Source organism: Lithobates pipiens, unplaced genomic scaffold (assembly GCF_037356315.1).
Source record: "Lithobates pipiens isolate NorthernLeopardFrog02 unplaced genomic scaffold, aLitPip1_a1.2 Scaffold_22, whole genome shotgun sequence".
Lineage (NCBI taxonomy): Eukaryota > Metazoa > Chordata > Amphibia > Anura > Ranidae > Lithobates > Lithobates pipiens.
This window is the reverse complement of record NW_027507784.1, coordinates 33,260,738-33,275,294: the sequence shown is the minus strand read 5'-3', so window position 1 is coordinate 33,275,294 and position 14,557 is coordinate 33,260,738. Positions and strand designations below refer to the sequence as shown.

The 14,557-nt window shown below is 42.5% G+C and overlaps 1 protein-coding gene across 25 annotated transcripts in view; it reads left to right on the top strand.

Annotated features, from left to right (window-relative positions):
* LOC143923526 (uncharacterized) overlaps positions 1-14,557 on the top strand; it is a 213,321-nt gene that overhangs the window by 106,486 nt on the left and 92,278 nt on the right. For 24 of the 25 annotated variants that reach the window (XM_077447270.1, XM_077447271.1, XM_077447263.1 and 21 more), the window contains one exon: positions 10,935-11,229. The exons of the other annotated variant lie outside the window; for it this stretch is intronic. In XM_077447270.1, coding sequence (XP_077303396.1) covers positions 10,935-11,229 — 295 coding nt within the window. The remainder of the gene's footprint in view (positions 1-10,934; positions 11,230-14,557) is intronic. 25 annotated transcript variants of the gene reach the window in all.

Here is a 14,557-nt window from a genome sequence, read left to right as displayed (position 1 = left end):
TCATCTGAGTACCTTTCACACTTCATCTGAGTACCCGAATGCCTGTCACCAGCCCATTGGAGTACCCAAGTACCTGTCACCAGCCCGGAGTAACGGAGTACCTGTCACCAGCCCGTCAGAGTACCCGAGTACCTATTTGCAGCCCATGCCTCATAGAATACACGTTGGGGTGTTTGCTTTCCAAAATGGGGTCATTTTGTTGGTAATTCCATTGTCCTGGTGCTCCAGGACCTTCAAAAGTGTAATAGGTAGGAACGAAATGAGATGTGTAATTTATGCTCCTAGAACGCCTGAAGGTACCACTTCCATGTTGGACCTCTGTATATGGCCAGGCTGTGTAAAAGTCTCACATGTGGTATCGCAGTACTCAGGAGGAGTAGCAGAATGTGTTTTGGGGTGTAATTTTTGCTATATACATGCTATGTGTTAGAAATATCTTATAAATGGACAACTTTGTGTAAAAAAAAAATATTGAAATTTTCTTTCCACGTTTTCTGAAGACTTGTGTAAAAAAAATAACCGTTCAAAAGACTCATAATGCTTCATAGAATGTACTTTGGGGTGTTTGTTTTCCAAAATGGGGTAATTTTGTGGGTAATTCCATAGTCCTGGTGCTCCAGGGAGCTTTTACAAATGTAATAGGTCGTTAGGAAATTAGGAGGTGTCATTTATGCTCCTAGAACACCTGACGGTGCTCCCTGCATATTGGGCCTCTGTATGTGGACACACTGTGTAAAAGTCACACACATGTGGTATCGCCATACTCAGGATGAGTAGCAGAATGTATTTTGGGGTGTAATTTTTGCTATGTACATGCTTTGAGTTAGAAATATCTTATAAACTGACCACTTTGTGTAAAAAAAAATATGTTTTCATTTTCTTTCCACGTTTTCCGAAGACTTGTTGAAAAAAATGAACTGTTCAAAAGACTCATTATGCCACATAGAATATACGTTGGGGTGTTTGCTTTCCAAAATGGGGTAATTTTGTGGGTAATTCTACTGTCCTGGTGCTCCAGGGCCTTCACAAATGTAATAGGTCATTAGGAAATTAGGGGTGTCATTTATGCTCCTAGAACCCCTTACTGTGCTCCCTGCATGTTGGACCTCTCTGCGTGGCCAGCCTGTGTAAAAGTCCCACACATGTGGTATCGCCATAGTCAGGAGGAGTTCCAGAATTTATTTTGGGGTGTAATTGGAAGTATGCATATGCTGTGTATGAGAAATAACTTGTAAAAAACAAAACAAAAAAACATTCTTCTTTTTCCCAAGAATTGTGGGAAAAAATTACAACTTCAAAAAACTCACCATGCCTCTTACTAAATACCTTGGACTGTCTACTTTTCAAAAAGGAGTCATTTGGGGGGTATTTGTACTTTCGTGACATTTCAGAGCCTCAAGAATTGAGATAGGCCATCAGTGCATCGGGTGTGATCAGATGTGATCAATTTTCAATGATTTGCACCATAGCTTGTAGATTCTATAACTTTCAAAGAGACTAAATAATATCCACTAATTTGGTTTATTGTTACCAAATAGATGTAGCAGTATACATTTCGGCCCAAATTTATGAACAAAAATGACTTATTTGCAAAATTTTATCATAGAATCTAAAAAAAAGTCTTTTTTTTTCAAAATGTTCGTTCTTTTTTCACTTATGTCGCAAAAAATAAAAAACCCAGTGGTGATTAAATATCACCAAAAGAAAGCTCTTTGGGTACAGTGTTGCATGACTGAGTAACTGGCATTCAAAGTGTGAGAACGCTGAAAGCGAAAAATTGGTCTGGTAAGGAAGGGTGTATAAATGCCCTGTATTGAAGTGGTTAATGCATAGAATGCATTAAGGTGAAAAAATATTTACCTTTACGACCCCTTTAAGGAAATGCAGATTTCCCTCAGATCTTCCCTACTGCTGATGCTGATATGGTCAAAGGGATCAACCAATGCCACAGAGATGTACAGGGGGTCAGAGTGGACAGAGTAGAACAACAGATGGATGAATTTTCCTCTGCATACAACAATATGATGGACGCACATGCGGCCCGTGGAGAGGATATAGCATGGCTGAAAGATAAGGTAGCAGACCTTGAGGACCGTTCCAGAAGGAACAACTTAAAACTGAGAGGCATCCCAGAGTCTGTACCGACCACCCACCTCCTACAGTATGCCCAGGCTTTGTTCTCTACTTTGGTTCCAGCATTGACCAAGCAGGACGTCATAGTGGATAGAATTCGCAGACTCCCTAAGAGGTCCTTTCTTCCAGAAGGAAACCCCGAGAGATGTACTACTGAGGGTCCACTTTTATCATGTGAAGGAACAGATACTGCAAGCAGCACGCAGCCCTAACAATGTGCATCCTCACGTACATCTACTCCCAGACCTATCCAGGCACACACTTCAGCGACACAGCAATCTGGCGACCACCGCAAAGGCTTTAAGAAACCATAAAATCCAACACAAATGGAAGTGCCCTGCAACTCTCATCATTACCCACAATGGGACCACAAAAACCATCATGACACTGGAGGAAGGTATCGCAGTCTTGCGCCAATGGGGGATACTCCCGAACCAAGCACTACAACTTGACGCCGTACCACAACCTCAGTTGCCTCAAAATGAATGGCAGGTGGTGACCCATAAGTGTACCAACAAGAAAAATCTCGGTGGCAGCTCATAACAAGCACCGCTTGCATTTCCACATATCTCTCCAGTAACAGGAGCATACAGTCTATTCTCCTTTTAACCCCGTCAACAAGTTTAGCAGATATGTCTGCACACGGATCAGTTGCAAGATCCCTTTTTATGATTATACAGCTAACTCTCTATGTTTTTTGTCGTTTGTTTTTTTTATTGTTGTTACATGGTAAAGATTTCTGTATGCAGTTAGCGAGGAGTACTATTAACTATTGCTGAGACCAAGCTTCGGAACACCAGAAGCCGACTCGAGGAAGATACCGTTACCGACCACCATGGATACAGTGAGTACTTACACCAAGACTCCATACATTATATATCCCACAACCATAAATGACGAATTACATGCCTTTCAATAAACGCCAAAGGATTAAATCACCCAGCTAAGCGATTTTCAGTATGGAAAGAAGCTTCTAAGCAGAAAGTGGATATTCTCTACGTGCAGGAGACTCACTTTCAACAACATAAAGCACCGCAATGCACGCACAGGGACTATCCACACATCTTTCTGGCATGCACACCTGATAGCAAAAAAGGAGGAGTGATGCTAGCCCTGAGAAACTCTTTGTCCTTCCAACTAAAAGAAACATACATAGATGAAGGGGGCAGATACATCATAGTGACTGGAGACATCAACTCTAACCCGTACACACTTGTCACACTGTACACCCCAAACAAGCACCAAATTCGTTTCTTGCAGAAAGTACTCAAAAGAACCAAATCCATGCAATATGGTGACCTTATTATAGGAGGTGATTTCAATCTTATAGCAGATCCCAAGTTGGCTACCACCACAGACAAATCTAAAAGATCAGCGACCCTACATACTCTTCTACATCAACAAGAACTGTTCGATGCATGGAGATGCCTTCATGCCAACAAAAGGGACTACACTTTTTTCTCCATTAGGCATTGTTCATATTCTCGGATAGATATGTTTCTTACAGACAAATTGCTCCTGCAATGTGTTCACACGTCTCGGATACAGGATATCACATGGTCTGACCATGCTGCAATTTCTATGTCCATTACTGAAAAGGGTGACTCTCCCTCACTCCCTGTGACAGACCTACAGTAGCTGGGACAGAGGCTGTTGGAGGGGACAGAATGCGAGCCTCTTGCCTTGCGATTATGGGCCCTGGCATTTGGGGGAACGGTGCTTTTTGTGAGCTGTATGCCTGGGGACCCCTGAGGTGGTGTTACTTGGATTCAGATCCATGTCCCCCCCAAGACACACAGACTCTGGATATGTATTTGCCATATTAGCAATAGACTGAATCACACTGTTGGGACACAAACTGTTAGATGCTAATTTCATCAACTCCAGCCACCTGTCTGTTGTGTAAATGAGTCTAGTCTGGCTTTTTAGAGTATTCCACACATTGTTGTTTGTGCTAATCAACCCTGTGTTTATGTTTATGGTAATGTGCATTGAATAGTCAATCAGTGAGCTAGGAGACAAAGTCTTAACCTGAAAAGTCCTATCTCTCAGACAACTAGTCTGGGTCAATTATTAGATAATTAGCTCATGCTTATTAGGTTAGGTTTTAGTCTTCTACTGTATTATAAATACTTGTCATTTTGGTTCTAATAAATCAGTCCATGTTGAGCAGCTAAGCAAGTGGCGTCTTGTTTTGTGCTTGTGAGCGGTTGGAATATCTGATATCTATATTCAGACTTAGGAAGCGGTATACTGACGGAAGCACTCAATTGGAGTGTGAGATCGGTTCCGTCACACTCCCCATCTGGCGCTGCAATGTTAGACTCTTGCAAGAACCCCACACTCTCCCAGTGGTCTCTCAGCATCTCCAAGACTTTTTCCATAACAATAGCACACCCATGGTGGACCCATGTATACTATGGAATACTCACAAAGCATACATGAGAGGCATACTGATTCAATTGGGGGCCAGGGAAAGAAAACAACACGCCGCTAAACTTAACCAATCACTGTCTGACATACACAAGCTGGAATCCCAAAACAAAAAACTTACCCTACCATAGTGAAATGGATATTTTGATGATAGGCAACTCCTATCCTCATATTGATTAGTGGTTCCAAATTAATAACTACTGCAGTAGGGAACAGACACAAAAGATACGCTCAGCATCTTTCCAAATAACCGTTCTCCTTTATTATGACGCATTTGAAGGCTTTTATACACATGATTACGTAGGTATCACATTAATATTACAATTGTACGTTTATGGTAACAAGGGGCGTTACATAGGCAGGCTAATTCTAATCTGGACTTAAAAGAATGCAAAACATGTACTGAAAACATTGTTAGTGCCGTGTGCACAGTGAGGGCATTGTGCAATACATATAAAATAGAATACAATTATATACAGAACCTACAAATTTCCATTAAAATAGATAGAGCGAACACACTTTCCAAACTCAGAGAAAACTTAAGGGAGCTTCTAACAGCAATATGACAAACATCTTAGACGTCTACAACTGAACTCCTATGCCAATGCTAACATAGCAGGGAAATACCTGGCCAGTAGAATCAGGGCTGCCCATACAAAAACTAGAATAGCACACTTGATACATAATACCCAACACCACAAAATCACCAATCCACAGGAGATAGCGAATCAATTCGCAGACTACTACGGAGCACTGTACAATCTCTGTGAGGATACTGTGAGGGCGGCACAGTGGTGTAGTGGTTAGCACTCTCACCTAGCAGTAAGAAGGGTCGTTGGTTCAAATCCCAACCACGACACTACCTGCCTGGAGTTTGCATGTTCTCCCTGTGCCTGCGTGGGTTTCCTCCGGGTACTCCGGTTTCCTCCCAAAATCCAAAGACATGCAGGTAGGCTAATTGGCTTCTGTCCAAAATTGGCCCTAGTATATGAATGGGGACCTTGGATTGTGGGCTCTTTGAGGGTAGGGACTGATGTGAGTGTGCAATGTACAGGGACAATTGTAGACACTCAGGTTGAACTGGATAGACTGGTGTCTTTATTCAACCTTACTAACTATGAAACTATGAAACATCAACACAACAACCAACAGCAGCCACAATACAAAACTTCCTACAGAACATACAACTCCCAGCACTGACAGAAGATCAACTTAGACAGGTGAATGCTCCATTTTTCACTCAGGAGATAGAAAACATTACTAAAACATTACCGAACAGTAAGACACCAGGGCCAGTTGGTTTTGAAAATGAATACTTCAAAACATTTAAAGAAATCCTGGCTCCAGACATGCTACAAGTATTTACAAAGGCAGAGGTATCCTCTTCATTCCCACAGGAGATGGTGAGAGCCCACATCGTCACCCTACCAAAACCGGGAAAAGAACCCAACACACCAGCCAACTTTAGGCCAATATCCCATCTAAACTCAGACATCAAAATATCTGCAAAATTATTGGTCAAGAGATTATCAGAGGTTGTTCCTTTCATCATAAAACGCGACCAGATGGGATTTGTGAGGGGGAGGCAATCGCCAGATGGTACTAGACTTATTATTCTCTGCTTCTATCTATAGATGCAGAGAAGGCGTTTCGAGGGTCCATTGGACTTATATGGAAATGGTACTAACCAAATTCGGCTTCAGGGGTCCAATTCTCATGGCGATATTGGCTCTATTTTCCTTCCCATCAGCACAGGTCCACATGTCAGGTTTCCTATCAAAATCATTTAAAATCACTAACGGCACCCGCCAAGGATGCACTTTATCCCCTACAATATTTAATTTAATGAACCTCTGGCTGAGGCCATCAGAACAAATAATAATCAAGGGCTTTACATTTGGACAGGACAAACACGTTATAAACCTATTTGCTGACGATGTCATCCTTTTACTGACACAACCTCTCACTTCCCTACCACAGGCCCACAATATTTTAACAGCCTTTGGTGCAGTATCCTACTATAAGGTCAACTTCAACAAATCCCTGATACTGAACATGGGAGTCTCCCAATCCACAAAACAATCACTACAAAATACTATGCCATACTCCTGGAGCAAAAAAGATATTTTGTACCTAGGTATTACTTTAACTAACAACACTACCTCCTTGGCGTATGCCAACCTTAAACCATTCATAACCAAAATTAAACAACAGCTAGCAGACATATCCAAAAGAGAAATTTCCTGGCTAGGTAAAATAGCGGCATTTAAAATGTCTATCCTGCCTCAAATCCTCTACCTTTTCTGCTCCCTGTCAATTCCTATTCCATCCCACTACCTCCATACATTGTCCAAAAACATATGGAAATTCACATACACCCCTTTCACACCAGGGCATTTTGCAGGCGCTATAGCGTTAGAAATAGCGCCTGCAATCCGCCCTAAAGAAGCTGCACCATTGCGTGTTGTAGTTTGAAAGCCCCGAGGGCTTTCACACAACAGCAGTGCGCTGGCAGGACATCAGAAAAAAGTCCTGCCAGCAGCTTCTTTGGAGCGGTGAAGGAGCGGTGTGTTTACCGCTCCTCCACCGCTGTTCCCCATTGAAATCAATGGGGCAGCGCTGTAATGCCGCTGGCAAAACGCCGCTATTGCGGCGTATTGCCGGCGGTTTTAACCCTTTCGCGGCCGCTAGCGGGGGTAAAAGCGCCCCGCTAGCGGCCGAAATGCGCCGCAAATCCGAAGGTAAAACGCCGCTAAAAATAGCTGCATTTTACCGCCGACGCAAAGGGCGGTGTGGTGTGAAAGGGGTCATAGGGAGGCAAAAGAGCTAGATGCCATCAGAGAAATCTTATCCCACATAAGAACATAGGAGGCGCAGGGTTCTCTGACATTCAAGACTATTTGTGGGCAGTGAGACTAGACCAGCTTAAAAACTGGTTCCACACCACGGACAGTCCACTGTGGGTAGAAATGGAAACATCAACACTCCCAACCAAAAATACAACCTCATTCCTAATGGGTGACATCTGGGAACCATGGGAAACTGGGGGTCTAGCACCTCCCATACTAGCATGGAGACTCCTTCAAAAACTTGATAACATAGATACACGCAAAATAGAATATGACTTCCCCATAGACCTTTTACAGGCAAAAATTCCTATGCTCTATACTGCCACACTCCACACACAGGGTATAAATCGGCGGAACAAATAATTACGAAATACAAACTTTCTAAAAATTTGCTGTTCTCCTGTATGCTTATTTCTCACTTCTTAAGGGCGCACCCTATTCCCAAACTGAAGATACCAATCAAAGCCTGGCACTTTTACACAAATCCTTCACAACCAATTAAAGGAATATCGTTATTCTACAATCCCATGCAAACCAATCAAACATTTAATAAGACTGCCACCATCAGGAGGTGGGAAAAGGATCTTGACAATACTTTCCCTGATGAACAATGGAAACATGCCTTCAAGGCAATCCACAAACACTCCCACTGTGTGAGCCACTGGGAAATGATGCTCAAAATTACCAATAGATGGCATTATACACTATATAGACTTGCCACCTTTTTCCCCACGCATCTCCCCTATGTTGGAGAAACTGCGGACAAGTGGGTAATCTTGTACACACCTTATGGACATGCCCTAGCTTGATGAGTCTTTGGAATAAAACATTCCAACTGATCTTGTCAATCACCCTGCACTAGCTATACTCCATATTGGTATAGAGAAATTTCCTCCAGAAGATAAATCAATCATTACTCACATACTTTTAGCAACCCGTACCCTCATACTTAAACACTGGAAAAATAAATCAGCTATTAAATATTACTGAGGTAATTATGCTGGTTAATAGAAACCACACGTTTGAATGACTACTAGCTATAAACTCTTCAACATGCCAAAAGTTTGATAGCAACTGGAAAATATGGACTGATAAATATAAAATCTCCTAATTTCTCCTTACTATCAACTTTAGTATGACTAATGCCGCGTACACACGATCAGACTATCCACCTGACTTTTTTTCACAAAAGTCTGGCAGACTTAGAAAATAGTTTTGACTGAAAAATTGTCCGCCGGACTACAAGTCCGGCGGACAATCCGGCCGTGTGTGTGCTAGTCCGCCGGACTTTTAAAATGAACGTACTTTCCCACACGGAGAAAAGTCCATTTGTTTTGAACGCGGCTTCAGGTAGACGGGACTAGTGCAGGAGGTCAATGTCGCCGCCTCCATGGGCAAGATTGACACCTCGCTGGGCCCGTCACCTGATAAAGACTTAAAGGGGAAGCCCTACGTCGACAAAAAAGGCATGGGGTCCCTCTTCAGGGGTCTTGTCCCCCTCTTCGGTTCTTCTTGCCGGGCCTCCGCTTCTTCCTTTAGCTCTTTTACTAGCGGTGGCCCGGTCTTCTGTCACCGCCGCCTCTTCTTCCGACTTTGAGGGTCTTGTCCCCCTCTTCGGTTCTTCTTGCCGGGCCTCTGCTCTTTCTTCCAGCTCTTTTACCGACGGTGGCCTGGTCTTCTGTCGCTGCCACCGCATTCTGTTCTTCTTGTTCTTCTTCTTGTTCCTCGAGATGTTGACTCGACACTCTCTCTGGCCGCAATTACAGGGACACGGTGTGTGGCGGCTTATATAGGGACAATGGGCGGGGTCACTTGGTGATGTTCCCACCCATTATGATGTCACAGTCCCAGAGGATGCTGGGACTGTGACATCATAATGGGCGGGGACATCGCCCATTGACTTCCTTCGCTAGTCCCGGCTACCTGGAGCCACGTTCAAAATGAATGGACTTTTCTCCGTGTGTGGGCAAGTCCGTTCATTTTCAAAAGTATGGACTAGGTCCGCCGGAAAAGTCCGGTTGTGTGTGGGCAGGTCCACACGTTCGGAAAGTCCGGCGGACTTTCTGGCGGTTTGTCCGCCAGACTAAGTCCGCCGGATAGTATGATCGTGTGTACGCGGCATAATATGACCTTCTTGCACTCATAATTCTTGCATGTGAATCTACTGAAGTTAACTTGACATAAATCTTTCTTTTTCTAACATGGTGAAATACTGGAACATGTACTTATGCAAGTGTGTGTAACAAGTGTTTAAATGTTAAATGTTTATCTGTTATACTTTTGAAAAACTCAATAAAAATATTGAATGGAAAAATACATATGTAAAGAATATATATATAAATATATATGTGTGTATCCAAAGTTAATCATGATCTGTTCTATGTGCAAAAGGATATATATTGTTTGTGCAATGGTGAAAAAGCCGTGTGTGAAAGCAAACACACAGAAAAAAGATGCAAAATGGTGAATGATAATAATAAAAAAAAATTTATTCAAAAATTATGATGTAGATGAAAATTGCGACAGTATGATGCTACTTGATATTGCACCAATATGTGCAAAAAAGCCGAGTATCTACGTACTATGTGTGGTGAAAAGTGCTGGTTCTATCTGTGATGTGAAATATGGTCTCTAATATAGTACATTAAAAATAATTTAAATAAATTTCCAAAATTTAGAATTTCCGAATTTTTTAATTTTTTAATTCAGAATTTTTGAATTCAGAATTTCCGAATTTTTTGAATATTTCCGAAAAAACAAAAAACGAAAATGAAAAAAAATAAATGTTTTGGCAGTGCAGGTGTCTAAATTCATTATATATATATATATATATATATATATATATATATATATATATATATATATATACACATATATATAGTTGACAACTATTTTCCTAATCGTTTAGTTGTCGACTAATAGATAGGTTGTTTCGGCCCTAAACTAAATAACTGCACACTCAACGTTACCTACTATGTAAATAGATTAACTAATTGAAACAAAACAAAATTAAACACATTTTTTCAATATGCATATCTAAAAAAAAAAAACAGGCAGTTGAGCTGTTATTTTACTGCCCTCTGACTTTCCACCTAAAGAAGAACATGCAGCCGCTCAGCACTGTTCACACTGTGAAGTGATGCTTTGCTTCCTGGCTGCGGCAAAAAATATACTCCCTGATATGACTGGGGGGGGGGGGCAATATTTCTGCTAAAGTGAATGGGGCACACTGCTACCACGCTTCAACCACAATGTAATGTAGTTGGTTGTGGTGCAGTGGTGTAGGCTTTTTTCGGGGTTAAAACAGGCAGTGAGAAGGAGACGTATCTCCTACAAGCCACTTTTCAACTCATGGATCACTTTTCAGAGGAATTGAGTCCTTACATTGTGTATAAAAAAAATAAAAATAATCAGCATTCATAGAAATTGTTATTAGGAAGAATGATTTATTTTATGTTGACAATTCTACGCTGTTATTTTTAAATATGTTATATTCATGCTGATTTATTTTATTGGCAGAGTTTAGCAGTCACCAGCCTACCGATCAAAAAGCAAGCCAAAATAGCAAAAATCCTGAAAGAGCTTTCAGTAGGAAAATGGAAACAATTTAAGATGACTCTTTGCAACATGAAGCCTCCAGGTGAAGCTGAAGAAATTACGATGGAAAATCTGAACGGTAAACTCAGGAAGCAAGTTGTTGAGTTAATTTTTAAGTGCTACAATGAAAAACTCGGCACAGAAAAAATTTTGTGGCTTCTTAAACATCTAAAAGAGCCTAAGATAAGGAGTAGGATACAGAAAATAATTAGAGAAGGTGAGTAACGCGCATTTGTACAGTATATCATATACATGTCCAACAGTATATTCTGTATAAGGGTGATCAACAAATCACTTCATCACAGCCATGATTCCAGTACAATGATTACAAACGTTTAAACGTGTTAAAGCTGGACTCCGATCATTAACTCCCTCACCCCCCCTACATAATCGCCGTGTTCGTTTAAACCAAAATCCTGATATAAAAGCCCCTTTTACTTACCATCTATGGTCATGTGATGCTCCTGGTTTTAAGTATACTATCTTCTAGGTTGCAAAATGGGAGGGACCTTCTTCAAGCATCTGCCTGTGTGACATGGCCATTTCTTAATGGCTCTCCAGCAGATATAAGTTTAGGGTTCAATCAAAACACAGAGACAACAAAAACCAAACATTTATCTGGCAGGAACCAAATGTCAGGTATAATATCAGTTGTAAATGATAATGTATGCATGCGCAATATAAAAGTATTTATTAATAATTGAATTTTTCCTACAGCTTACCTGAAAAATCCTTTTCTTGGGAGTACATCATGGGACACAAAGCAGCCATAATAATGACTATATGGGTTATGTGCCACACTGGCAGATTAATCAAACAGGAAGTCCTCCTCTATATTACCCCTCCTACACAGGAAGTATCTAATTTTTGTAGCAAAGCAATGAATATCCCCAAAAAAGAGGGGAGGGACCTCTGTGTCCCGTGATGTACTCCAAGAAAAGGATTTTACAGAGAAGCAGTAGAAAAAAATCTATTTTTCTTTATTGTACATCACGGAACACAGAGCAGCCATAATAATTACTATGTGGGATGTCCTAAAGCAATGCCCTTGAGGGGAGGGAGACATAATCACAGAAACCGCCACCCGATAAGGACTTATTCTACTGCCCATAACATGCTGTGGCCAAAGCAGTATCCTCCGTGGCTTTGATATCCATCTGGTAAAACCCTGTGAATGTATGAACCAAAGACCATGTAGTGGTCTTAAAAACCTGAGCTACTGGCACCTGATGGTGGATGGCCTAAGATGCCCCCACACACCTGGTAGCAAGCACTCCAAAAACGACCCTTGCTCTTTCAAGCCAAAGGCTTGAATATTTAACTGGCAGATCCAATGAAAAAAATGTTAACTTGGATGCCTCCTGCCATCCCTGGGCTCTGCTGGCAGCACAAACCAGGATTGCTGACCTGCGCTGACAATTCAAATAAATCCTGACCACCTGAACTACCTCCAGAGTATGTAGCGATCTTACTCCTGCTAACTGAGGATTAGAAAAGTCAAGACACTGTCCTGATTCAAGTAAAAACATGAAACAATTCTAGGCAATAAAGATGGATGAGGGCGCAACATCACCTTAAGATGTAAGGGCAAGAACGGCTCCTTGCATGAGAGAGCCGTCAGCTCTGACACTCCACTTGCTGAGGTGAGAGCAACCAAAGAAGCCACCTTCCAATTCAAGGAATAATAATTTGTTCAAAAGGTACAAAAAGGTGGCCTCTGCAAGGACAGTCAAGAGCAAATTCAAGTCCCAAGGACACAAGAGTGGCTTGACAGGCAGGGCGGTCTGCGTTCCACCCTGTATGAAGTATGAATCAGGGAGTGAGAAACAACGGCCTCTGAAAAAAAAAAATGGATAGGGGCGAATCTTACCCCTAATGGTACTTTAGGCCAATCTCCTTTCACCTACTGATTGGAGAAAGGAAAACAACTCCCACTCAGATATCTACGGGTGCCTCTATCTGTCTTCTACCCCAGGCATAAAATATTTCCAAGTCCTGTAATTGAGGCTCCCTGAAGCTGGCTTCCAGGTGCTTAACAGTGCGGAGATAATAGGACCCAAGACCATTAGGTCCAGCTGAACTGGAAGTTTCCAAGGCTATGTTAGTGTACCAAGCCTTCCTGGGCTAATTTAATTTGACTAACACTATTATCGTTGTTACCACCTCCCAGATTAAAAAAATGCTGCGGTAGTTGAAACAGAGGGAAGTCATCAATTAGGGAGCACTGGTCCCTAAGGTGTTACCAGTGCATCTATCCCTATTGCCAGTGGGACTCTCATCCCAGACACAACCTGTACAACTTGTTGTAAAACTTGGAATTCAGTAGATCCACCTGCAGAGTTCCCCAACATTTGCAGATTGCCAAAAAATGTCTCAGGAAGCAGGGACCGTGTGGTCCCGGTGTTCTGACCTATAGAGTCCGACCATCTAAAAGTGTCCGCCCCGTACTGCGCAGGCGCAGCGCTTGCGCAGTAGGGAGCAGAAGGAGATTCGGAAAATCTCCGAAGATGAACGGCGCCTGCGCCATGAGTGAAGGTGCAAGCCCCACCATCCATGTGGACATAGGGCTGCACATATTAGAGGGCCCCTCGCAGAGTTGCTTCGCTCGCCACGCTTCGGGCATGGCCTCGCTGCGCTTGGCTCTTTTTATTCTAACTCCACTTGGATGGTGGGGCTAGAACCTGGACTCACGGCGCAGGCGCTGTTCATCTTCGGCTATTTTCGGAATGTGGTTGTCCTGTGTACTGCGCATGAGGGGAACACTATACGACAGGACACCAGCATTAATTGCCGATGACTGGAAACCCCCGTCATTTCTCTATACCTGGAATATGTACAGGCGACAGAGGCAGCACCTGTTTTTCTGCCCCAGACAGAATGTGGCTCACCTTCCTGAGCTGCACAAATCCTGGTGCTGCCCTGGTGGTTAATATATGCCACTGTAGAGGCATTGTTGGATTGAATCTGAACTGATTAGTTCAATAATCCAGAGCCAGGTGTACTGGCCAAAAGTTTTAAGATATTACAGGGTGGTAGTCTCTCCTGTGGAGACCAAGTCTAGTGATGGCCGAACGGTTCGCCCGGCGGTCGTTTCGCGGCGAATTTCCGACTTTCGCCGTCCGCGGGTTCGAACGCCTTTTTCCGTCGTTCGCCCCGGCGGACTTACGTGTTTAATGTATACAAGAACTTTAACCTTTCGTGACACGTTTATCATGTGTTACAGGACAACCAATTGAGACATGACAGCTCATGGACACTTGGACATTCCCCCTAACCTATAAATACACCCGATCCGGTGGCCATTTTACATTCTTTCTTCTGTCACTGTAGGGAAAGGATCCTGTGTGGAGTAGGGACAGAGAAAACGCTAGCTATTTGGTACACAAAAGTTCTTTTCAGGACTGGTATAGGTGTTAGGTCAGCAGCCTGAGTTTCTTTTGTCAGTTTAGATAAAGGGACAGAGCGCTGTATGCTGCTATTTTAGGGACAGCTCAGCCAGATTAGTCTTTCTTCATCATCATCATCATCATCATCATTAGCTGTTA